Genomic DNA, 26,650 nt, shown 5'->3' with positions numbered 1-26,650 from the left:
ATTGCAAAAAAGCAAAGGCAATTGTGTGAGGTGATACCAGTAGTAACCCACCCTATTGTGATCATCATTTCACAGTATATAAGTGTTTCAAAGCCCCACATTGTATACCTTAAGCTCACACAATATTATAGATCAGTTATATCTCTATAAAGCTGGAGGAAAGCAAAAACCTGGAGGAAAACAAAAACCGGGGCGAATGCCTTTTTTTTTTAAATGGTGCAATAGCACCACCTTGTGGGCTTATCCCAATTACACCTTGGCCAGATCTATTCTGAATAAAAGTAAACTGCTTAAAAAAAAAAAGAAAAAGAAAGTAATATTTTATATGGGTTATATTTTATGCTTGAAGAAGTGGAAAAATCTGAAAAATTTAATAACGTTAACCTTTTATTTCAAAATCTTCAGTTATTGTTTGTTCCCTACAGGGAATAAAATGAAACAGTCTCTTCAAACTTTTTTTCCTAATAAAATCTACCTCTTAACTGTCTTTGTATCTGCTCTTCTGCCTTTAGGACAGGGTAACCTTCAGGAGAATAATTGTAAAAAATAATGCCAAAAAGAGAAAAATGTATGAAAGCTTTATCGAGTCACTGCCATTCCTTAAATCTTTGGAAGTAAGTATATGTTTATCCTTTTGTTTTATCTTGCTTAAAAAGTTTGTTTCATTTAGAACATTTAGTACTGTAGTAAAGTTTCCTTTTTTTTTTTAAAGATTTTATTTATTCATGAGATATACAGAGAGAGAGGCAGAGACACAGGCAGAGGGAGAAGCAGGCTCCATGCAGGGAGCCCGATGTGGGACTCGATCCTGGGTCTCCAGGATCACGTCCTGGGCGGAAGGCAGGTGCCAAACCGCTGAGTCACCCAGGTGTCCCTGTAGTAAAGTTTCTTTGAATAAAAATTTACCCATATTTTTAGTTGAAAAGATTAAATTATGGTGTTTGTATAACACAGTATTTCTTTTACTGCCTGTAGCTACAGGCGTTTTGTTTTGCTTTGTTTTACAGTAGACTTATGTGAGTGCCTACAACAGATATATATGTGGTCTTTATCTAAAAGCAGACTTAATAGATGTTTACTCAAAGAATATAAAAATACTAATTCAAAGGAATATACACATCCCAACATTTGTAGCAGCATTATCTACAAGAGCTAAATTATGGACACAGCCCACATGTCCATCGACCAATGAATCATAACGAAGAAGTGGGAAATATATGTACAACAGAATATTACTATATTACTCAGCCATAAAAAAAAATGAACTCTTGGCACTTACGACGTGGATGAAGCCTGAGAGTATAATGCTAAGCAAACTAAGAGAAACACAAATAGCATATGATTTCACTCATGTAACATTTAAACAAAACAGATGAGCTGAGGGAAAATAAAGTGAGAGAGGCAAACCAAGAAACAGATTTAAAAAAAAAAAAACAGATTCTTAACTATAGGGGACAGACTGGTGGTTACCAGGGGGGAGGAGGAGAGAGGGGAGGGGGAAACAACTGGTGATGGGGGTTGAGGAAGGCATTGCTGCGATGAGCGCCAGGTGTTGTATGCAAGTGTTGGATTTGATTGATTTGTGAACTAGGATTTAAATAAAAACTTAAAAAAAAAATTTAAAGCAGGCTTCAAGCTACAGTAGAAATGTAGACAGTAGCACTAGTTGGTCCAAACACAGTGTATCTTTTCCTTCACAGTCAACTTTACTGTTTAGTCCTCTTCTTCTTCAGATTGACACTCGGGGTCTCTTCTGTTTTCAGGCTACACTACTTGGTGAACTTGTCAAATCCCCTGGCTTTAAATATCATTTATATATTGATGCCTCCTAAAATTGATATTGCCAGGCAAGGTCCCTCTCCCCCCCCCCCCCCCCCCCCCCAATGGCAGGCGCATTTATCCAACCACATAGTTGACATCTGCTCTCAGGTGTCTGATGACCTCTCTAACCTAGCGCCTCCAGATCTCCTACCCTCGTCTTCCCCATCTTACTGCAGCTTGGCCAGAAGCCTTGGGATTAGTACTGACTCATCTATTGAAATTTGTCTGTTGGGTTGTTGGTACACGCCCGGTAGAGGTTTTGGCCACATTACAGAATGCGTATGAGGCAGCTGATCATGTCTAGCAGCCTCTCTTTTAAATGAAAGTCGATTGGGGGCTGGAAATCCTAACGTACAGGAGAAGACAAAGCCAGGATGGGACATCGGCTAACCATGTGCTGCAGCCAAAGAACTGTTGCTGGTCCCCACAGCCTGTTGTCACCATGTGCCATTAATGTGGCCTGAGTGTTGCTGAGTCTCCTGATTTTTCAAGAGAAGCTGAGAATTCAGATTTTTTGTGAGAAATCGATTTTAAAATGGTGGCAGTTCATGAACACGACACACATGCACAAAGCACACATTGCTCCTTTGATTTGGCCTATAGGCTGCTGGTCTTTAACTTGCGAAATAGATAAGATACCTATTTAGTCTGTTTAATGCTATTTTTTTTTCCTTTGTAGGTTTCTGAGCGCCTGAAAGTGGTAGATGTGATAGGCACCAAAGTATACAACGATGGGGAACAAATCATTGCTCAGGTATAGTGCTGTATAGGGGGTTCAGCTCCGGGTTACGATCCGTTCTTACCGCAAGTCTTGATACATTTTTCATGTGTGTCTAGAACTAGTATGCAGTGCAGATTAAATGAATATTCCACCTAAGGACCTGTTGAGAGTGGTTTAATTTACAGCCATTAAGCTATTTGAATATTTTCTTTATATAACAAACTCCTGATGATCATGTATTAAATCGGCAGGTGGATTTCAGGATAATTTTTTATTGGCACGTGAAATTCAAATGTATCTACAGTAAGATGTTGTCAACAATCAGGCAAGTGTTCCTTGAGGTGTAATAAGGACCCCGAAGATGTGCTGGGAGTTACTGCAGTTTGGTCTGATTAGTTCAGGACGAAGCCTCCTGGGGCTACTCCCGTGATAAAATTAATCCACAAGCAGCGTGTACTGTGTCAGCTTCCAGGCACGAGATGGGGGCCAACATGCTGTTTAACCCCTGATGCTTCTTTGGGACCCCAGTTGGAAAGGGTAGGACTACACACCTTGGTTACAACAGGGTTGCCAAGAAGTAGGATTTATGAAGTTAGTTGAAGTTGACAGATAAAGCAGACAGATGATAGAGCCTGGATTTCTTTTTTTTTTTTTTTTTTTTACAGCCTGGATTTCTTAATTACAGTTCTGAAGCAATGGGTGGGGGCACCTGGCTGGCTCAGTGGGCACAACCCACCGGCCCAATTTTGCCATTTTAACATGCATTTAGAGCACGTTTTGAAAACAAAATTATCGGGCGCTTGGCTGACTTGGTCAGTAGAGTGTGTGACTCTTGATCTTGGGGTTGTGAGTTCAAGCCCATTCTGGGTGTAGAGATTATTTAAAAATAAAATCTGAAAGAAAAAATTACAGTCAGTAGTCTTATTATGATTTTAAACACTTAAAAATCTAACAGGAAGCTCTTATGATAGAAAGATAAGAAATTATAGTCTTTTTAGGTATTACTTGTCTTTTAATCATTTATAAACATACATTACATAAATCTATAGTCCACATTTTTGTGATGTAATCTGATACTGTGTTTCTTGAATTATATGTACTAAAGAGTTTCAGAATACACAAGTTTCTCTAGAATCGCTTTGAGAGGCTCCCGAAAAGTCAGTATCTGCTATCATCTGTCCTGTACTATTTAATTCAGAAGGCATCATTGGGAATCAAATCAGAGTTCACCCAAAAACAAAAAGAAGGGAAACTAGGGATGTAGTTAGAAAGGCTTTCAGAAGCGTTTTTGAGGCCCCGAGGTGGAGTGGGACATCTGTAACAATGTCAGGGCCCCCGTGGACTGCTTCCTGGTAAGGCTGGTGGTTTTCTCCTCTGTGGGTGCCTGTGCTGATGCTTGCTGTCAGAGGACACGGGGTACCCATCCGAGTGCTTCTCGAGGAGCACGGGATCAGCTGGCAGGGCAGGGGCTGTGCTGGGACCTGGCACTCCGTTCCTGACTATGTACGCTGCCACCCAGGCTGGACTTGGGGCACAATTCTTACCTCTGTATTTGTCATATTTTCTTGGCTAGTTTTAGCAAGAAGTGCCATGGGAGAGTTGTTATTATTTCAAACAATTTTACAGATGAGCTCGCGACTATGTAATCATTGATCACAGCCTCTCAGTGTAGACGGTGAGATAGTTTGTTCCAGTGGGGGGGTGGGCTTCACTTTTCGGGCAGAGGGTCCATACGGTGGAGCCGGACTGATCCCAGGGCTACGAGAGGCAACGAGTGTGCTGTCAGCTAAGTCTACATTTCTGCCCTCTGCTTTGGTTTCTATCTTACAGGGAGACTCGGCGGATTCTTTTTTCATCGTAGAATCTGGCGAAGTGAAAATCACTATGAAAAGGAAGGTAAGTGTTTGCCCAGCCCTAAGACTCCGCGTTAGCGATGGCTTTCCTTTCGATGCTTACGCTAGGGTTACTGGGTTTTCGTAAGCGGAGTGAAGGCTCATACTCTTGCTTACCTTGTCAGGGGAAGTCAGAGGTGGAAGAGGACGGCGCCGTGGAAATCGCTCGGTGTTCCCGGGGACAGTACTTCGGAGAACTGGCTCTGGTCACTAACAAACCTCGAGCAGCTTCCGCACACGCCATCGGGACTGTCAAATGTTTAGGTAGGAGTCAGAGCAGGGGACGTGCCTGTCCTGCATTTGGTGTGTTCGTGTGACTGTACTGATGGTCTCACTGGGTTCCCAAGTTCTATGGTCCCCACAAAAGAGAACAAGGTTAGGGTTCATTAGAATCCATTTGTGGGAACCTTTAGTTTTTTTCTTTACAAATTGTCACATGCCTATTTTGTTCCTCTGTACAGGCATGAAAGGACATTTTTTTTTTTAAAGATTTTATTTGACACAGGGCACAAGCAGGGGGAACTGCAGGCGAAGGGAGGGGGAGAAGCAGGCTTCCCACTGAGCAGGGAGTCCAAGGTGGGACTCGATCCCAGGACCCTGAGATCATGACCTGAGCTGGAGCCAGACACTTAACCCACTGAGCCAGCCAGGCACCCCGAAAGATTCTGACTGTGGACTTCTAGGTCTAATCTTTCCAGTAAAGTTTGTGTTCCTTATAAAAAGCAAGCTAGAACAGTATTTTGATTGTGTACATCCAGGTCTGTGGGCAGAGCCGGAAGGTCTGCGGAAATACTTCCTCATCCTCGTCCTAGGAAACAAACGTTCAGCTTTGTCAGAGCGCAGTACAGTTTTCTCTGTTGTTCAGCAGTTCATTCTGTGCAGTACAAATGCCCCTTCAGCCGGAAGACCTCTGTCTGTATGAGATCTGACGTAGGAGAAAACTTCACTTTAACAGTGAAAAATGGAATTCAGGAATTGATGTAGACGGACATTGTAGGAAAATTGATTCCACAGTAATTGGCCACTCTGTGCTCTTGCCCACGGTTCAGTAGAATAAACTGAGCTTCCTCAGATCTGCAGGCTTCTTCAGAATTAACTTCTTTGAGAAGTCACTTTTGAAAAGGCTTTTCAGTAAGTATAATATTAGTCAAGTGTTGGGATCCCTGGGTGGCGCAGCGGTTTGGCACCTGCCTTTGGCCCAGGGCACGATCCTGGAGACCCGGGATCGAATCCCACGTCGGGCTCCCGGTGCATGGAGCCTGCTTCTCCCTCTGCCTATGTCTCTGCCTCTCTCTCCCTCTCTCTGTGTGACTATCATAAATAAATAAAAATTTATTAAAAAAAAATATTAGTCGGGGATCCCTGGGTGGCGCAGCGGTTTGGCGCCTGCCTTTGGCCCAGGGCGCGATTCTGGAGACCCAGGATCGAGTCCCACATCGGGCTCCCGGTGCATGGAGCCTGCTTCTCCCTCTGCCTGTGTCTCTGCCTCTCTCTCTCTCTCTGTGACTATCATAAATAAATAAAAAATTAAAAAAAAATATTAGTCAAGTGTTATACTTGGAGGAAAGAGATGGTAGGTAGAAACTGATAGGTGATTTTCCTGAGTACAGACAGGAGTAAGAGTAAAGGTAAAGTGAGTGAAACCCCATTAATTTTTTCCTATACTGGGCAGCCCGGGTGGCTCAGCGGTTTAGCGCCGCCTTCAGCCCAAGGTGTGATCCTGGAGACCCGGGATTGAGTCCCACGTTGGGCTCCCTGCATGGAGCCTGCTTCTCCCTCTGCCTGTGTCTCTGCCTCTCTCTCTCTTTCTGTGTCTTCCATGAATAAATAAAATCTTAAAAAAAATTTTTTTTCTATACCAAATTGAGTCACATTAAAGAAAATCTGAGAAATACAGAGGAGGTTAGGAAAATCTAAGGAGTCACTCATACCACCACCACCTGGTGATTAACACATCTTGTTATAATTCCTTCTCATCTTTATTTGCATGAGTTTTCTGGTTTTAAAGTTTTGTCAACTGGTTTTTTTTTTTTTTTTTCATTCACTGTAGCTTATTAGGCACTTGCTCATTTTATTTCTCATTTTATCAAATTGTAACATTGTATTACGTGTATACATATAAGTTAGTCATCTCCATCTCCCAGTGGCAAGTATGTTGGGGGTTCTGGCTCCGTATTTTGGGGTGGGGAGTTTCATGCCTGTGTGCACAGACTACTTTTCCACATACAGGATTTTCCCTTAGAAATGTTCTCAGGAGTATGCTTTCTTTTTGTGGCGTTCAAGGTAAACCGCCAGCTCTCTTGGTCCGTCCTAATTTACATGCTACCAGCAGTGCAGGAATGTCCACTTCTCTATTCTTACAAACTTTGTCTTTTGTACCTTTGCAAATATGAAAGGCAAAAAAAATTTTTGTTTTAATTTGTATTTCTACAGTAGAAGAGTGGGATCATATTTCCCATGTGTATATTACACACTGAGTTTTTAAAAATGCATGAGACAGGCAAGGAAAGTGAGACACGGCATATACTTACAAGCGGACAACAGCCTTTTGGCCACCACTTGGAACTGACCGGACAATAGGGTGAGAGAGTAATCATTATAAAAGGTAACACTGGGTCTTCACAGCATAGCACTGTAAACCCCGAGAGGGGAAGACAGTAGAGGAAAAAGAAAAATCCCTTGCCCCCTTTAAGGAGTTCATATTACTGAAGTGGTGACATCAAAACGAATTTATTTTTTCAAATTCCAAGACCCTTGCCATAACAGCCCATTTTTTTCTTACCATAGACCAGGAGCCTCCCACCCAACCTAGCATTGCACAATCACTGGCTGTTGACTTTTTCAAGTGGAACATTTTTATCCTTATGCCCTTTTCTCGCACTTGATACATGTCTGAAAGTACCAAAGCATTAACACAATGCAGAATGGGCATCATAAGTGACTTCAGAATTTTTCAGATTTCCAAAGAATGTTAAATTTATGTATTTTTCTTTTATTCTCGCCTTTTCTTAGCCATGGATGTGCAGGCATTTGAAAGGCTTTTGGGACCTTGCATGGAAATTATGAAAAGGAACATTGCCACCTATGAAGAACAATTAGTTGCCCTGTTTGGAACTAACATGGATATTGTTGAACCCACTGCATGAAGCAAAAGTCTGGAACAAGACCTGTAGTGACAAAATTACACAGTAGTGGTTAGTCCACTGAGAATGTGTTTGTGTAGATGCCAAGCATTTTCTGTGATTTCAGGTTTTTTTCCCTTTTTTTTTTTTTTTTTTACATTTACAATGTATCTGTAAACAGAGTAGTGATTTAATACTCAATAGGCTTTACCATCACTTTCTAAAGAGTAGATCAAAGAAATATTGACATACTGATGAAATGACTTTGTACTCCACAAAATTACAATTTGAGTGAAAGGTTTATTCAAATGATTGTAATATATTGAAAGTATCTGTGTGTAAGAAGATAATTCAAGGACGCTGCCATGGGCGATTTGTGTTCATTTGGACTTCCTCGGATTGCTTGTGTTAGTGACTATGCCCATGTAAAAGGGAATTGGCAGTGAATCATGCTGGACAGCATGGCATCACATTCTTTTTACAACTCTCACTATATATAGTAAGTACAGTTTTAATCATTTTTGTTTTCTCAAGTTTTTCTGGCTTGATAAGTTCTGTGCTGGCCTTGGGCTATGGTGAAATGATAGAACACATCATATGCAATTTTCCAACCTTTTATATTTTTGCAATAAAGTACATTTTGACTTCTTCGGCATAATGTCAGCGACCAGTGGTTTTAAGGACGGGCAGTGTGGTCATTATGATAATAGGGAAGAGTCCTTTTTTAGAGGAGAGATCATTAACACAATTTCCTCATAAAGCGTATATCTGCTTCCTTTTTCCATTTTGTAGTTCTCTATACTCTTTAAAAGTTTGAGTTCGACATTTAATGTAACAAATGGTTTTTTAAGTGCTATATAAACTTGTCTTCTACAAGCCAGAGATCTTACATATGCTAAAAAAGAAAAAAAAGAAAAAAGAAAAAACCACCTCTCCTATGCCAAAAATATTTTGGGGTCCTTATCCACACATAGCATATTTCTCTGTTCTTTACTAGGTGTACATAATATGATCCTTTGCAGACATCTCCCATGGGTTTTCTTTAGGGTGGCAGAAATAAACTTTTATAAGCAAAACCATACGTAAAGATAAAAGGAATTTCTGTCCTGTCCCAATGTACCATTAGGCCTTGCCATTTACATTAATGTAGGACTCAAAAGTGCAGGATGAGCTTAATAGATTTTTCATTGATAATTAATGTGCTTACTGTTCTGACACACAGGATGAATTACATTCAACCAAAGCAGTATTATTCTTCACGTGATTTCTAGGCCCACATGACCCCAGTGTCTGGAGAGGTTAATTTGAACCAGTAGTTCACTCTTAAATGAGTAATTTCATTTTGGGAAATAAGTTTTAAGGAAATGTGTACCTGGGGAAAAATATTCTGTGGCCATTATAGTATGATGTTACTAGAGAACGTTTATGGTCTTACATATATAATGAAAATATGGTTAAAATGTGTTCATCAAATAATGTACATATAAAAAGTATGTAAAGTATAACTTAGCCACGTTTTAGAACACTGTTTAACAATTTTGCAAACTTTCTTGTAGGAAGAGAGCTTACAACAAGAAGATGACTTGTTTTCTATTTCAGATTTTATTTTAAAAGCCAGGTCTGTTAAACAAGAAAAAAACATGACGAATCCCCAGATTCCTGGATCATTATTCTGTATTCTTTATCCACTTTTTTTAAGAGATCTTGTTGCATCAGCTGATTGTTAACTATTCATGGAATAGCAGACAAATGCCTGTTTAATAAAGAACTCTGACCAAGGCTGTAAATGCCAGTTACATTATTTTCAGTATTGTTGGTTATATTTAAATTTACCTTATAATAAAGCACACTTTTATAATAAAAATGTTTTTAATGAAGTTTGGGGGTTTTTTTATTTTTGTTTTTGTTTTTGTTTTGTTTTGTTTTGTTTCACTTATTTCTTTACTAGGACCTCCGTAGCGCATATTGTACTATGTGAGAAGCAGGACAGGGAGGTGGCCCATGTGAGAGCTGCCTCCTGGGCATAACGCAACAAGAAAGTATAGTTCTTTATGGCAATGGGTATTTACAGATTTTAACTATTAGTCATACGTGATTTAAACAGTTGTAGTGTGCTGCAGACTAATTTGGCCGTTTAGGTCTGCTAAAGAAATGTGGCTAATCGGGGGAAGTGACATGTTACAGTGTCTAATTAAAACACCTCAAGTTTGACTTGTGGATGTGGATGTTATCATTCAGCCACAAATCAAGATTCTTTACTCTTGGGAAATCCTCTGTTGAAGTTTCATTCAAGGATATATTATGTATAGCTACAAATTATTCTAGAAGAACATTCTAGTAACACAAGTGCTTCTCCTTGTTTTCTAGAAGTGTGTGTCCTGCATGTCATCATGAACTAGGGCTTGCTGCGTGTATTGTAACCGGCACTACTTGTGACACCTGTGGGGGTATTTGGCTTACTGTTAGAAGCTGGCAGGCCATTTAAAATGCGGAGAAATGTTGTAAGGGAGGCATGAGACATGAAGTAAGGGACCTGAGTTGGACTGAAATATGTAAGATTAAGTGCCAAGGCCTTTTCCTTTCTAATGCATCTTGAAGACACTGATCGAATTTTCCCAGTATTCTGAAGCAATGTTATGTTTACAACAAGGACTCCACGACCTATGGCATTCTTAAAACTGGTCATGTGTAAGCCCGGAGGGGCAAGTAATACATCTGGATAAGCCACGGCTTGGTTAAATAACCAAAGAAGGAATTCTAACATCTAAATAAAATGTGAATACCTAAGGGGGCAATGGGATTATTAACACACAAGGGAGACACAGGAGGACAAGGAAGGCTGGCATCTGAAATTGAGACTGTGAAGTACAGCCCCATGTTGAGTATCAGAACTGTGACCAGAACAGATCGGAAGAGGAGTTGAGACAACCTTACCTGTTCCAGGATATTTTTAAAGGCAGCAAAACTGGTTGAGCAACTGAAACTGTATAGTTGTTAGTCTTACCAGGTACTTAAAAAAAAAAAAAAAAAAAAAAAAAAAAACACACACACACATACACACACACAAACCTTAACAGTATAACGAATCATGAAAACATAAACAGGAAAGTCTTTACCAGGGACTGGAAGAGGGCTTGTGCGCCCAAGAAGAACTGTGGGGGCTCAGATCAATTCAGTCTGTGGGAGTGAGAAGCGGGGACTTTGCCCCATCACTTAAATCACTCACGTGGTGAGCGGGTGGCAAACTCCAGGCACCTGCGAGCTCTCGGTTCCCCCGTGCAGTTCTTGGCTCCCTGTTTTTTCCCATATTGAGCCTATTGAGAAAAAGGTGTCAAGTTTGCAGTGCAGAGGAAGACTCTCGAGAGGAAAACTTTTATTTGACCAATAGATCTGGGCCTTTCAGTCCCTTTTTATGCTTTAAATCTATAAATCTAAAATTGCCCAAGAAATCCTGAAGATGGGTGTAACGTTTACTTTTGGGAAGATGGGATGAAGCATGCTGTGGAAGTAACTGCATCATAAAGATGAAAGGACACGTATTAGGTAGGTGGTTAACCCCAGATTTAACCACAGCCTGACCCTTGCCACCCTACCCCACAAAAAAAAAAAAAAAAAAAAAAACCAAAACGTAGTGCAAGATGTATATATATGAAACGTTTTGTTGGTATTGATAATTGAGATGTTACAGTAAGTGGATTTTTACTCTCAACTGCAAAAAAAAAACCCAAAATGAGCTCTTTTCCAGGAGACCAGGGAAAGTTTTAAGTGTGAGCTGGCAATGGACTCAAATGACCAAAGCAGCCTTAGCTCCCGCCCATGACCACCCAGAAGGGAAACCCTGAATGTTTTCTGCTTAACATTAAAAAAAAAAAAAAAAAGGTTACAGTGAGTGAATGAGTGAGCAGTAAATACGACCAGTCAGAAATCTCATAAAGTTGCTTCCCATCGCTGATTTTCCATCTTTGTCCTAATGGAAACCGACCCAGGTCCTGCTGAGGAGCAAGAGGACCAGCTGTCTCCCGAGACCCCCTCTGCCTCCTTGGGGCCACTGCTTTACAATAGTGACTATATTCTTGACACCTATACACACGGCATGTGTAAATGACACGTTTGATTATTTTAGAAGAGGTGCTCGGTATCAACACATCTTTGGGCAATTTTTTTGTGTGCTTGGTCCTTAAATTAGCCGAACTTAAATGAGCTTCCACATTTTTACTCTCCCGGCAATTGTGATAAGCTGTGGGACTTGAGGGCGTGCAAGTGGATTGGAAGCCTGTTCGCGGCGTGTGTCCAGCAGCACGGGACACACAGCGTAGCCCGTGATGACTCTATTCTCGTAAGACAGAGCACGCTGCTCATTTCCTCCCAGCTCCTCCTTCATTTGTTGAGCAGACTTGTACACTGAGGGCCCAGACAGAAGGATGCACAGGAGGTGGAGGCAGGGGGGAGGGAACGTTCGCCAAGGTTGGGGGTTGGCCAGTGGAAGCAAAACACTAAGTGGAGCATAGTGTGACAAGAGCTGTGCACGTCTTATCCCTGTGGTTTTAATTGCTTTTTATCAGACTCGCCTCTAAAATGGGGTACTTTTGACTGGCAGCTGAAAGAAAATAGTAGATAAGGGCCTAGAATAACTGACATGGGGAGAAAATATGTGGGAGTTTGTGTTACATGGTTCAGATAACAGGAATTCTCTAATCTAGAAAACTTGTAATAAAAGACATAAGAAAGACATTGAAAGATGAAAACCCTATTACTGCTGCTTAACTTTACAAATAGGAAGTAGGATTAAGTCAAAATTTTTGTTGCCTTCTCTAAATGCTCACATTTTCATGAATACCAAGTTGGGCAACTTAAAAAAATTTCTGAGGACAAGTGAGGCCACAAAGCATCGCCCCCTCTGAGTCCTTAGGACACCCAGTTGATTTCTCCCCACTTGGATCTCCTAAACCCCACATAGTTTCAGCCACATTGAAGAACTCTACCTAAATTTCTTCCTTGCATGGAAAAGCTCACGATCTAAAGTTGAACCCATTCTTTCCCCTTCTTTCAGTCCCCAAGTCTGTTCTCCCCCAATGGCATCGACATACCACCAATACCCACCCACAAGTAATCCTACACCCAACATCGGGCTCGAACCCACAACCCAGGATCAAGAGTCACACGGTTCACCAACTGAGCCAGCCAGGCGCCCCTCCCCCCATCAAATCCTCCTTGGTTCTTCCTCCTAAAGGTGATGGTGTAAAGACACCCAACATAGCAACCACTGAAGAAAGGTCTTGCTTTATGGTCATCTGAGTAAAACTTAAACTTGTAGGAGAATCACAAATTACAACAAACATGTTACTCATTTCTAAAATGGCACTCGTCATTAGCTCCCAGGCATATACTCCCTTACAACTTGAGTATACCTAAGTACTTGGAATTAATTACAAAATTAATTTATTTTAAAAGTATAGTGCATACATGGAAAGATATTTGTAAGATTTTGATAATGTACCGAGAGAGGCTATCTGAAGAGTCTAGGCACTACTTTAGACCATACATGTGTCCCATTTCCTGGTTTTAGTACGGATGGTCCCCAGCTTAGAATGGTTCAACTCACAATTTTTCGACTCTACAATGATGCAAAAGCAATGCGCTTTCAGTAGAAACCTTACTTTGAATTTTATCTTTTCCCAGGTGGACAATCTTCTCTCAGGAAGCTGGGCAGGGCAGCCGGCCACAGCTCCCATCAGCCATGTGAGCATGAGGGTCAACAGCCCAAACACTTACAGCCATTCTAGTTTTCACTTTCAGGAGAGTGTTTAATACGTTACATGAGACATTCTACACTTTATTATAAAATAGCTTTTGTATTAGAGGATTTTTGCCCAACTGTCAGCTAATCTAAGTGTTCTGAGCATGTGCAACGTAGGCTTTGCTGAGCTCTGATGTTCCACAGGTCGGGTGTGTTAAATGCATTTTCCACTTAATGATATTTTCAACTGATGATGGGTTTATTGGACATAACCCCATTGTAAGTCGAGGAAGATGTGTACTTGATTGGAGTGAATTCATTTCCTTTTTAACGATCTGAACAGCGATAGTCTCAATATGTAAGCAATGCCATGTGCTTGAACTCAATCTCAGTCAACGAAGTAGTCATTGGTGTGCCAGACGTATTGGAATTGAGGCAAATTTGTTGTTTAATTTTACCCTCCAAGTAGGATTTACCTTTTTTTTTAAAACTACCTTTAACAAATCAGTACTTCTTGTTTCTTTATGAAAACAGAAGTTAAAAAAACAAACAGAAGTTTCTGTGTTTATGAGTTCTTAATTATATCTGTCTTAGTGAGAGAGCAGAATTTACATACATAAAGATTTTCAAGGAGATCTCACTAGTTTTTTACTTTGATCTTTGCTCTGGGCTATGCGTTGGCTGGTTTTGTCAGTCACCCAAGAATTAATGAGGATGATACACCTGTTAAATATACATGAGGTACTAATAGCTTCCCAGGAAAGTCAAAAGACAGGACTAATTGTCCACCTTCAAGATGTAGAGATTCCAATACTGATACTTAAAACAGTTGTGACTGAAATGTCAGGATTTTACTCAGTGACTTAGACGAAAATAAAAGTATATGAAAATACTTTAATCTTTGTAGCCTTATCAATTAGCAAGTGGTCAACAAATAATAGTCGCAGCGAGCGATTCGGACTGTTTATGGCCTGAAATGGGTGCTGCGGGAGCCTGGGGTTCTCCGAGGGCTAAGAGAGGCCCAGAGGGCTATTAAAAGGTAATTATAATGATGTGAAAAATCTTCATCTGAAGCTGAAATTATTCTTCCCATCATAGTGTCCACCAACGAAAACATCTCCAGTAAGGCTTTTAGTAAGAACTTTCAGATAGAAAACCCTTTAAAATTAAGGCAAGGTTCAGGGACACCTGGGTGGCTCAGTCAGTTAAACATCTGACTCTTCAACTCAGGTCATGATATCAGGGTCATGAGTTCAAGCCTTGGGTTGGGTGTGGAGCCTACTTAAAAAAAATAAATAAGGTAAGGGTCAGCTAAAAGCAGGCCTCACAGTTTACGGTTTACGCAATGAATAGGCAAAGGAGTGGCTTGAGAGCCCATTTTTTGGGGAGGAAGGAAAGGATTTCAGTTCTCTGGAGGGAGTAAGATAAATATTTCAAATTTTATTTTAAATGATTAGGTAAATTCCACAATTTTTTCTTTTTGTCAAAAAATTAAACACTGGAGAGGCAGCACAGCAATCCTCCTCTATAAGGAAAACAAAAAAGGAAGGCAAAGTAACAGAGTCACAGTCCAGTTTCTTTTTTGGATCCCTCTTTTAATCTCTGAGAGATAATAAATTCAAATCCTGTCCTTTTCCCTCAGTGAAAAATTCAGGCATTTTGTTCGCCCTCAATTATTTTTAGGAAAAAAAATTTACAATGTTACTATCTGTGAATACAAGAAAATAAATCTTTGGTCCTATGGTAGGGAGAACTATTTTAAAATAATTTTACTTCAAGGCTTCAAACTGGGAACCCCTAAAAGAAGAGGCAAACTTGTTTGAACCCACGAGGTTATTTGGGATTTGATTTGTTGTGTGGCTTTCGGGGAGATTTAAAAATTCAAGAGATGTACGTGTGTGTATGTGTGTTACAGGAATAATCAGCCATGGTTAGAGAGTCTTTTCAGTCGCTTGACTACAGATTTCTAACTAATGTACGATTTCCTCTTAATTTTCAGCACACATATGGTGATGTAAAGATATAAAATCCGAAGCATAGCTTAAATGATTAAACATTACAGGTTCAAAGGAGAAAAGCTTAATGATGCCTCCGTAATGTGAATGGTAAAAACATCAATTACAGACTCGGTGGACTGATGGACAGCCGCGTTTAAAGGGAAGGGACCTATAAAGCCTATAAAGCCGGGGAAGCCGCCCTCCTCTGATGAGTCAGAGGTTACTAATAAGTAACCTAAGGAGGAACTCCTAGTGGCAACGGAGTGGCAAGACATTCTTGTCTCTTCATCACTGGCAAGACGTCTGGAGGGGAACACCGGTGGACAAAAACTCACCAGGGACACCTGGACAACGATTCACTAATTCAGTTTAAGTCACAAGTTGTGCTCCTGTTCCCTTAGCCAAGGGGCAAGCTCGTCAATATGGAAAAGACCGCTTGGAGTTGCCTCGGTGTCTGAGGCAATAGTAATTGTCTACAACCCCACCCCCACCCCCAACCTCTTACAGCTTTGTATGTTCTCCAGACCCTGAACTTTTCCCTCACTGCTCATCCCCGAGCCTCTCAGTGCCTGGCAAGGAGCCAGCGTTCAGCACATCTTGGGGGAACCGATGGGAGGGGGCAAGTTGCTGTGCAAGGGGGGGGGGGTGCAGGGGGTGCTGGCCAGGCAAGGCTGAGGATAAAGGAATTCTAGTTCTTCCCACTGGAGCCCAACGCCGGCTTTATTATCCCCATCATGCCCGGGGCTCTGATTTGTGGGTGACTGGTCCCCCGCGAGGCTGCACTGCTTCCGCTTGTGCAGTCATCTCCTTCCCCTCGCACTAAAACAATACCTTGGCCTCCTGCCAAACTTCCAGCAGCGAGCGACTCGGGCTGTTTATGGCCCGAAATGGGTGCTGCGAGAGCCTGGGGCTCTCCGACGGCTAAGAGAGGCCCAGAGGAAGAGAAGAGGCCGAAGCTTTAAAACACTCCCTTCCTCCGCCCCCTCCCTTTTGTCCCAGACACCAAAACAAACGAGCTGATACACGTGTCCCTATGACTCTTGTTTACTATCAAGACAGCGCGGCGCACGCACCTCTGGGATATGTAGTCCAACCGGTTCCTCGCGCCCGCGGTTTCCCGGAACAGAGCAAGGCCGAGACTACGAACCCACAATCCATTTCGGGGGCAAAGTTTGGCTTGGGTCCCCGGAGTCTCGGCAGCAGTCCAATCCGGAGCGCTCACTCCTGTGACTGACAGGCCGCCTTCCCCAGTGAACACAACGCAAAAGTCAATACAAGCCCGCCTCCCGAGACGGGCCACGGGAGCGCCCAATGGGAAAGGGGAGGCGCCGAAGGGCAGTTCCGTAGGCCAATGGGAGGGCGGAAGAGCTGGGAGGAGGCTCGGCCCCCGGGGGGTTGAGGGGAGGGGGAAGACGAAGCTTGAAAGACTTGGTAATGGCGACGGGTTTGGTAAGTAGGAAAGTTTCGGTGGAGCAGTGAGAGCGGCGGCGGGAGCCGGGAGGCGCGCCGGAGAGGCCGCCGTCAGTCGGGGAGGGGGCACGCGAGCCGCCGGTGGTGTTGTCGCGTCCTGGGCGGGCCCCGCCGGGGCTGCCCGCACTCCGCGGCGGGTTTGTTGTCTTTCAGTTCGGGAAGGGGTGGGGGTGGGGAAGGGAGGGGCGGGATCCCGAGGGGACCGGGGAGCTCGGGTCCGCGCTCCCCCCCTCCCCGCCGAGGGCTGCCCCGCGGCGACCCCGCCGGGCCGGCGCCTCCCGCCAGCTCCCCCGGGCTGGGCGGCGGCGGGGCTCGAGGGGGCTCCCGGGAGCGGGGGCGGGGGCGGGGGCGGGGAGGAGTCGGCGAGGTCGGCGCTCGGGGCCGGGTGGCGCGGTGGGTGGCCCGGCCGGGTGCGCGGGGACGGGGGGGCCTGGGCGGGGGGGAAGGGGCCGACGCGGCGCCGGGGCTGCCCGGAAAGTTGGACTTCAACTCGGCGCGTGTGGGCGGAGGGTCGGAGGCCGGCCCCGGGTGGGCGGCCGGCGGGGGGTGGGGTGGGGGCCCCCCGCGAGGCGCCGCCCCCGCTGGGCGCCGGGAGGGGGCCCGGGCCGGGCCGGGGGAGCTCGCCGAGCCGCTGGGCCCCGGGGCTCATTGTTACGCATTTCGAATGAATGGGCTCCGGGGCGCGTGCGCGGTGCGGCGGGGCCGAGGGGAAAAACAAGCCTGGCGTCCAGGCTGCGGTCACATGACGGGGGGAGGGGCGGCGGGGAGCGGCGGGGGGCGCGGGCGGGGGCGCGGCCTGCGCGGAGCTCGCCCCGCCCCCGGCCTGGCCCCGCCCCGGCCCCCGCCTCCGCCGCGCGCTGGCCCCGCCCCCGGCCGCCGCCGCCGCCGCCGCCGCCGCCGCCTTGAAGCCAAACAAAAAGGAATCCGGGCGCGGGCCGGGCTCTGCGGTTCCTTCCGCGCCGCGCGGCGTCGGGGGCTTCGCTCGTGCGGGCCGCGCCCCCCGGCCCCGCCCCCGCCCCGGCCCGGCCCCGGCCCCGGCCCCGGGAGCCTTCCCCAGAGGCGTCCCAGGAGGAGCCCGCCCGCAGGCCGACCTCGCCGCACCCCGGCCGCGCGGGCCCCGGCCCTTCCCCACCGAGGGCTCGGGGCCCCTTTCCCTCTAGGCTCGGGCTCCCAGCCTTGGTTTTTGCACTGAAGTCACCTTTTAAGAATTAGAATAGTTCTCGACGTCTGTGAATACTTTTCTGTTGTTTCACTAGTGGTGATGATCTACATTGGTAATGCATTCCTAATATTTCGGTCTTGGCCTTTTTTTTTCTTTTTTCTTTTTGTCCGCCTCTCCCTGCTGTTGTCTTTTGTTTGAGCTTGCTAACCGGGTGTTAGGGCCCTTTGTTCAGTTTCCTGGGTTAAGCTACATAGTTGAGCTCTCCTTGCTTACAGGTGGAGGATCTCTTCCCAGACCTGTGGATGCCTGAAACCAGGCATAGTATTGAGCCCTATAAAGGCTATGGGTTTTTGGTTTTTTTTTTTTCTCTTCTTCTTAGGATAAAGTTTTTAAGTTAGATATTAACAATAATAGCTAATAATAAAATAGAACCAAGAGTATGCTGTCATGATAGTGTGGAGGTGGTCCTTCTCAAAATACCTTATTGTCCTGTACGCAGCCTTGTGATGGGAGCTGATAAAATGCCTCTGTGGTGAGATGAGGGGAGGTGAGTGACCCAGGCGTTGTGACTTCGTGCCTGCTGTTGACCTTTCTGACGGTAGGTAGGTCAGGAGGAGGATTAACTGTTTCCAGAGTGGGTTGACTTCGGGTAACTGAAAGCACGTAGAGGGAAACCTCAGATAAGGCGCGACTGCTGTGATCCATTTTATTTATTTTTATTTTTTTTAAATATTTATTTATTCATGAGAGACACAGAGAGAGAGAGAGAGGCAGAGACACAGGCAGAGGGAGAAGCGGGCTCCATGCAGGGAGCCTGATGCGGGACTCGATCCCAGGACTCCAGGGTCATGTCCTGGGCGGAAGGCAGGCACTAAATCGGTGAGCCACCCAGGGATCCCCTGTGATCCATTTTAAATATCTCAATTCCTCATGGTAGAGATGTAAATTAATTACATGTTATCTTCTCTTTGTCCCGCCCGCCTCCCAACAATTTTAGCTTGGTAAAGAAATCCTCCAGGATTAGGAAAGGACATCTAGAAATCCTTTGCACGATATCCTTGAGGGTGGAAAGCTGAGGGTTTAGGGAGAACACGCACTTAAAAGTAGGAGTCTAACCTCTGTTGCTCTATGCCTTTTGTCTCTTTAAAAATAAAATAGTCACACTCAGTTGTCAGAGTCCTGTTTTCCTCATTCATAAGAATAACTTTGTCCCCAAAGCTGTTTTGAGGTTTTTATGACATTAGAGGAAGTATGTAAAATGATCTGTACGTAGTGGGTAGGCATTTAGTAAAACCTAATTTCCTTCTTGTCCATTCATGGAGATTTAGCTATTTCTGGTCCTCTCCTCTAAGCTTTGGTGGATGTTTATTTATGAAAGGTTGCAAAACAAAGACAATAGAGCCTACCCATGTCCACCCAGTAGAAATTTATAACATTGGGCATGCTATTTCAAAGCACAGCTGTTGGAGAATTTTACTCTTCCCTTTTGAGAATCCCTGGTGTAGTTGCAGAGTTAGCTCCAGTACAAGGCAAGCTATGTCAAATCCTGTAATACCAAAGCAGTATGCAAAAGCATCAATGAACAATAGGGTTAGCTCTACCAGGAGATACTTGAAAGAGGAGCTTGTTTATCAAAATGAATGTCTAATTGGCATAATGCATATGGGGGTGAATTTTTTAGTATGGAGCCTTTTGATATTTTACTGTATCAGAGGTCTTGCTTCCTCCAAGTAGTTTGACAGAGAAAAGTTTGAGAAGAAAAATTTACATTCATACAGGGATTGGAATTTTGTTATCATGTATTTTATTTAATTCTTCCAATAGCCCAGTGAGATTAAGTGCAGGTGCTGAGAGGCCGAGGTTAAGCGGCCTGCCTCCTATTCCGTGGCGAGCAAGGGGGACCTCCTGTCTTTTGACTTAGGTCTAGGCTCCCATTTACTGCGCAGGAGGCTTGCAGAAGCACTACCTCCATTATCTCAAGACCTGACTTTTGATAGCCTTGAGCAGCGAGAGGTGTACACAGATAGAATTCAGATTCAACAGATACTTGGTGTTTTGCTAGTGGACGATAACTGTTTTGAAATTTTTTTTTTTTTAAGATTTTATTTTTTTATTCATGAGAGACACAGAGAGAGGCAGAGACACAGGCAGAGGGAGAAGCAGGCTCCACGCAGGGAGCCCAACGTGGGACTCAATCCTGGGACTCCAGGATCATGCCCTGGGCCCAAGGCAGACACTTAACTGCTGAGCCACCCAGGTGTCCCATTTGTTTTGAAATTGAAATATTTTTTCCCAGCTTCTTGTAAGGAATGTTGTGAGAGGATGTTGGGAGATCACTAGGACAAGGGGCTGAATGATAGAAGTTGCAGGAGGTGGTAGTGTAGTGTAAATGGTGAGTGGGGACAGTGCAGGACTCGCTGATGGGGAGGAGAAAATCTGATTGGAAGAAGGAGAGAAAGCCAAAAAGTTCTGCAGAAGGAAGGAGAGGACAAAACAAATTATGACTCTGCTTCCGCGGATGCCAGAGCGGTTCTGCTCCATGCACTTAAGGATGGCTCTAAGGAGATACGTATGTATAGTATGACCTCTGAACTTCCTAATCGAGGTAAAATGAGAAAGTGGTCAAGTTTAAGATTGCAGCTTGGGCTGACTTTTGCAGATCACACCCTCTCGTGAAGCTTGGGACAACAGATGTTCATGAAGAGTTTGTGTCACTAAGATAGGTTAAATTGTGTTGTGTACACTTAAGATTTGGAGAATTTTCTATGAGAGGGCTTCAGATATACTACCTAGGGCAGCCTGGGTGGCTCAGCGGTTTAGCGCCGCCTGCAGCCCAGGGTGTGATCCTGGAGACCTGGGATCGAGTTCCGCGTCGGGCTCCCTGCATGGAGCCTGCTTCTCCCTCTGCCTGTGTCTCTGCCTCTCTCTCTGTCTGTGTCTCTCATGAATAAATAAATAAAATCTTAAAAAAAAAAAAAAACGAATATACTACCTAAACTGGGAATATTTGCTAGTCAGAGAACTCAGAAGGACTAGTTCCTCTCATGTCTTAGGCATTACTCAATAGGGAATCTGCTCTCATACTACCAGTTTTCTTTTATGAGAACTCTTGCAAAGGAAGCTGGGAGCAGGTGGCTGACAGACAAAATTGGGAATTTGAATACACTTTTTATACATTTTCCCTTAAATATGTGTTATAGGTATTTCTGCATATTCCCGTTTCAGTATGTTTTTTTTAAAGGCTCAGAGAAAGTGTTTATAGTTCTGATCACATCACACCTCTTCAAAAATCGCTAAGGGGTTCCCCATCGTCTGATAATTGCTAATAATATTACTGGCCGCTCTGCATTGAGGGTTTGCTCTGTGTTAGGCACTACTGTAAGCTTTTTACATTTGTCAGCTCACTGAGTCTTTACAATGACCCATGTAAGTGTTTTTATGATTTCCATTTTACAAACAAGGCAAAAAGATTTTGAATAGATCGTCCAGGACACATAACTAAGTAGTAAATCTAATATATAAACTCAGGTAGCCTAATTTCAGAGCCCTTACTCTTGAGTACAAAAAAACAAAGATACCAATTTTCCTAAACTAGGATTGAAGATTCTGACTCAGTCTACCTTTCCAGCCTTCATATCCATGACCACAAGACACACAAGGCCAGCCTACTTTCTGGTAATACTAGATTCTATGTTGTTTTCATTTCATCCATTACTTTGCAAACTCTGCAAGTTTGCTCATGTTAGTTTCTCTCACTGGAAGACTTTTCTTCCTTTTTACCCATTGGTAGCCAACCCCTGCTATGTAGAACTGTCTTTATTTGCTTATATCTTTCCACTAAAATATAGATCCCTTGAGATTCAAGACATATTGTTCATCATTGAGGTCCAACATTGCAGCTAGTATTGTGCCATATACATAATACATAATGTGTATTTTTTTTCATAATGTGTGTTAAGTAAGTGAATATACTTACATGAAAAAGGAATTTAATAATCATTTTTAGCTCACTCGTTTTCACAAGGCACCTGGTATTCTTTGGGAAGAAAATAAATAAAAACCAGTACCCAGGGTTATACCCTAGACCAAACAAATCATTCTCTGGAGATAGGGGCTAGACATCATTTTGTTTGAAGCACATAGGATTACATGCTTGAGAATCCCTTATCTAGCTAAAGAGTACTTGATTTTTGCAGCGTGAAAGGTTCAGAATAATGATTTGGCCAGTTATGCTTGAGAAATCAGTTGGTGTTACATACCACATCTTTTGTAGCCACCAGTTTTGTAGGAGATTATTATACTCCAGCAGATTTGCCCTTAGCTGTATTATAAGACTGTGCTTAATTGATATATAATAAATTCTACTAAACTGAAAAAGTGTTCATTTCTTATAAATGCCTTGGACATCTTTTATTTTTTTTTTGTTTTTTTTTTTTTGTGTGTGTGTTTTTTTGTTTTTTGTTTTTGTTTTTTTTTTTTTTTTGTTTTTTTGGTTTTTTTTTTTGACATCTTTTAGATAAACTGTTACTTGCCTGAAATAATGGCATGATCTGTGGTTTTTATTGAGAGGTGTTGGATAACGTGTCGTATTTCCCAGGGAAATTACTGAAGCTGAATAAACTAGCTGCCTGGTCTCCTATCATTAACTATTTTCAGTAACTGCTCTATTTAGGACGTTAAGTGCCCAGAGGACGTATAAAGTTGCCCTGTGTCAGCCTAGGGATAAAACATTTTGTGAAGTCATTTTACATTTTTTTCACTTACTGTGTCTCAGTTCATCCTCACAACCCCTCTAAGAGGAAAGTAGAGCAGCTGTTTTACAGATGAAGATACCGAGTGAGCAGCTTACTCACTTAGGTCAGATAGTGAGTGATCAAGCTAGAATCAAAACTCATGATTTCTTACATCTGACCCAGTGCCCTTTTCACTACTCTGTAGAACATCTTAGATTGAGTAAGACTCTAGAGCAGTGCCTAGGATATGGGTCATTTTTGAGGGGTGCAGGCAAGAAAGCACTTGAAATAGAATGTTAGAAATAAAGTAAGGCAATAGGCAGTTTGGCTGCATGTGTCAGGAACCATAAGATGTTTAATTGCCATTCACCTACTGATGTGTAGCTAGAAATCTAAAAAAAAAAAAAAAAATCTGATATAAGCAGATACTAAAAAAGAAACTTAAACTGTCATTGAGAAGAGTGAAAACCTGGGAACAGCATGTTTAGCACTAAGAGGGATAAGGAAAATTTGGTATATCTTAATGATGTATATTATGGATTTATTTAAAATAGATACCTAAGAAAAATTAGTGACCTAGGAAAATGCTTATGAACAAAGAATTATATATAGTGCAAAGTATGAAGGAAAATATATTATCATAGGTGTCTATATAAAAAAGAGATTGGATTATAAAACAGTACACCAAAGTGTTAGCAATATCTAAATCTGGTTGGTGGGATTAGAAGTCATTATTCCTGGGCGCCCAGGTGGCTCAGGCGGTTTGTCTCACTCTTGATTTTGGCTCTGGTCATAATCTCAGGGTCCTGAGATAAGTTCCCTCTTGGGCTCTGCACTCCGTGGGGAATCTGCTTGAGATTCTTTCCCTCCACTCATGCCCCCGACTTGTGCCCTCTTTCTCTCTCTCTCTAAATCATTTTTTTTAAGTCATTATTTTTTTTTAAAAAATGCCTCTTTCCCCCTCCACAGTGATTATGTATTACACAGTTAGGAAAACATATTTCATAATAAAAAGATCATGAAAAAGCCTTTGTAGAAAAATATTTGTCAGTGTTGCCAGTGTTTGTTGGTGATCATGTCATGGCTTAGAAAGTTCTGGTGTAAATACTGACCAGTTAACATCTTTTCACTGCATTTTTGGTCAGTGCAGACTGGAGTACTAGACTTTTAGTGACTTTATTTATTTATTTATTTTTAGTGACTTTAAATTGCAGCACATCTGTCTTATTTTGAGGAAAAACTATGTCATGTTAGATTTCTTGTGTGTATTTCATATTAGCTCATTAGGACTTTTTTTTAAAAAATGAGATCTGGAGGGCAGGCCTGGTTGCTCAGTGATTTAGCGCTGCCTTCAGCCCAGGGTGTGATCCTGGAGTCCCGGGATCGAGTCCTACGTCCGGCTCCCGGTATGGAGCCTGCTTCTCCCTCTGCCTGTGTCTCTGCCTCTATCTGTCTCTCTGTGTTTCTCATGAATAAATAAATAAAATCTTAAAAAAAATGAGTCAAGCCTGAGAAATCAGGGAATCTTCTTGATGCTATTACCTCTGTTAAATAACCAATTTGATCATTGTCCAAAGGCAGAGTGTAAAGGGTATAACCACATTTTACTTTTGTAACAAAATTTAGTTGGTAGACTTGCTTGAGATTATTTTAGGTATATTAATCCTATGTTATTTTCTTCCTTGTGATAACTTTGTAGCCTTAAAAGGAATAGATTTGCTATTTGTTTAAATTTCCTATGATTATTATTCATCTTTCTAGAAATATGTTATTCAGAAGGACAGGTCTCTTTATGATGGCTAGGTACCAAATTTTCATAAAGAAACAAAGCATTTTAATTTTTTTGAGAAGGATAATATATGGCCATTTTAAGAAACTCTTCAATGTCTTTCAGAGAATGTTATTTTAAGTGTATTAAACTTTACTTTCAGAAGACGAGAAAACAAAATAACAGTTGGTAAATAGAGAAATTGAAATAGAATCTTCAAAAATGAGAAAAAATGGGCAGCCCGGGTGGCTTCGGTTTAGCGCCGCCTTCAGCCCAGGGTGTGATCCTGGAGACCCGGGATCGAGTCCCACGTCAGGCTTCCTGCATGGAGCCTGCTTCTCCCTCTGCCTATGTCTCTTCCTCTCTTTCTCTCTCTCTCTGTCTCTCATGAATAAATAAATAAAATCTTAAAAAAAAGAAAAAATAGAATATTTCCTCAGGGTTTTTTTTTTTTTTTATTTCAGGAAAGTTTGTTAAAAATTTTTTTTAAGATTTATTTATTTATTTATGATAGAGAGAGAGAGAGAGAGAGAGAGAGAGAGAGGCAGAGACACAGGCAGAGGGAGAAGCAGGCTCCATGCCGGGAGCCCGATGCGGGATTTGATCCCGGGTCTCCAGGATCGCGCCCTGGGCCAAAGGCAGGCGCTAAACCGCTGAGCCACCCAGGGATCCCCGTGTTTTTTTTTTTTTTTAAATGTGAAGATACAAGTTGAAAAATGGCTTCCTTGGTCTCTATATTTGGGTCTCAGAACTACTAAAGAAATAAAAAAATATATAGCGGTGCTATTATTTTTTTAATAAAAGACTTTTATAAATTTAAGATCTGAATCCTTTGGTATCTGGGTATGATTTAGTGCTGACTACATGGTTGTAGCCCAAGAAATCAGGGAGTCCCTGGTCTGAAGGATTTGAGGGGGATACAGATGGCAACATGATTAAGTTAAAGATACAGCATTCTGAGTCTCTGTTGGATTTAATACTTCTGTAATCTCTGGATCACATGACTTGACATTTTGGTCTTTATTATTTTTATTTGCAGTCGGGGCACCATAACATGGTGTGGGAAGTGAAGACAAATCAGATGCCTAATGCGGTGCAGAAACTCCTACTGGTGATGGACAAGCGAGCGTCAGGAATGAACGACTCACTGGAGCTGCTGCAGTGTAATGAAAACCTGCCGTCCTCACCCGGGTACAACTCCTGTGATGAGCACATGGAGCTTGGTAAACAAAATTAAAAGTTGTTGAGGAATCTGAGATTCATATTTTTATGTTAAGTCAGCTTCTCCACCTCTTAAACTGCTTGAGTACGTGAAGTTTGTGTACCTGAGGAGTTTTCAGTGTTCCATCGTTACTGCTTGTAAAATATTACTTAAAACCAATGTGACTTTGGGCTATTTATGGTTCTCATTGCGACTCATTTACAAATTATCAAACTAAACCACTGTTATGGGTAAAGGTCGGGCTGCACCTCAGGAAAATCCTCTGTGTGACTCGTGACTTTTGAAACACGCATGAGCTTAGTAAATGTTTGGCGTTCCTCTTCTCCATCCCTGACCCCCTCATGGCCGGTTTGTTGCTGTGATGGGTGAGGGACAGTGGACCCTTGAACCTGGGTGATCTGACATCTGTGGTTTTCACCGCCACCAGGCTTCTCCAGGGATGTTCGGCCCATGGCAGTGTGTAGGTTTGTGAACGTAGGACTTGGAATCATATTGCCAGAAGGTTGGTGTTGAAGAGCCCCCCCCCGCCACCGAGTGACCTGGACTTGCTGCCCTGCTTCTCAGCTTGGCTCTGTCTGCATTTAGTATGCAGCTTTCCAAGAGGTTCACCACCCCCTCCACCCCCCAGCCCAGATTACCCTCACTTTGCAAATGATAAAGCAGAGGGGACCACGTACTGCAAAGCTCTTTGGGAATTTGGAGATGCTCAGGTCTTGAGACATGGCCTACATAAACGCCAAGGGGTTGCTGGCCCCTGGGAGTCTCACTGAGTGGTGGGTGCTGTGGAGCACAGAGCGCCCGTGTGTCTGGGTGGTCCACTGTCCACCAGGGCACTTTAGTTTCTGGAGGAAATGGAGGCCTAGCAGTTAGGGCCCAGGGGTGCCAAAACTCATACCGCTCCTTACTGCTTCAGTTTTAAAGCAGTTATTTTCCGGAGCTTGAGAGACAAACGGACCCTTTACATACAGAAACTTGAAGTGCTGGCTTGAGAAGGTTGTCAGCGGT

General features: G+C 43.1%; 2 protein-coding genes across 8 annotated transcripts in view; both read left to right on the top strand.

Annotated features, from left to right (window-relative positions):
- PRKAR2B (protein kinase cAMP-dependent type II regulatory subunit beta) overlaps positions 1-9,433 on the top strand; it is a 92,153-nt gene extending 82,720 nt beyond the window's left edge. For all 5 annotated transcript variants that reach the window (XM_025449360.3, XM_025449361.3, XM_049096365.1 and 2 more), the window contains 5 exons: positions 513-614; positions 2,501-2,575; positions 4,373-4,438; positions 4,560-4,698; positions 7,447-9,433. In XM_025449360.3, the coding sequence (XP_025305145.1) occupies positions 513-614; positions 2,501-2,575; positions 4,373-4,438; positions 4,560-4,698; positions 7,447-7,580 (516 nt within the window). In that variant the 3' untranslated portion in view covers positions 7,581-9,433. The remainder of the gene's footprint in view (positions 1-512; positions 615-2,500; positions 2,576-4,372; positions 4,439-4,559; positions 4,699-7,446) is intronic.
- Positions 9,434-16,595: 7,162 nt separating this feature from the next.
- HBP1 (HMG-box transcription factor 1) overlaps positions 16,596-26,650 on the top strand; it is a 28,501-nt gene continuing 18,446 nt past the window's right edge. The window contains exons 1-2 of one of the 3 annotated variants that reach the window (XM_025449358.3): positions 16,596-16,739; positions 25,463-25,646. In XM_025449358.3, coding sequence (XP_025305143.1) covers positions 16,725-16,739; positions 25,463-25,646 — 199 coding nt within the window. In that variant the 5' untranslated portion in view covers positions 16,596-16,724. Of the gene's footprint in view, positions 16,740-16,876; positions 16,898-18,421; positions 18,521-25,462; positions 25,647-26,650 lie in introns of those variants that run through there. The other 2 variants (XM_035701304.2, XM_025449359.3) reach the window with 2 other exon arrangements.

Source organism: Canis lupus, chromosome 18, assembly GCF_003254725.2.
Source record: "Canis lupus dingo isolate Sandy chromosome 18, ASM325472v2, whole genome shotgun sequence".
NCBI classification, from domain to species: Eukaryota; Metazoa; Chordata; class Mammalia; order Carnivora; family Canidae; genus Canis; species Canis lupus.
The sequence above is the reverse complement of the archived record's forward strand: the minus strand, read 5'-3'. Positions and strand labels throughout refer to the sequence as shown.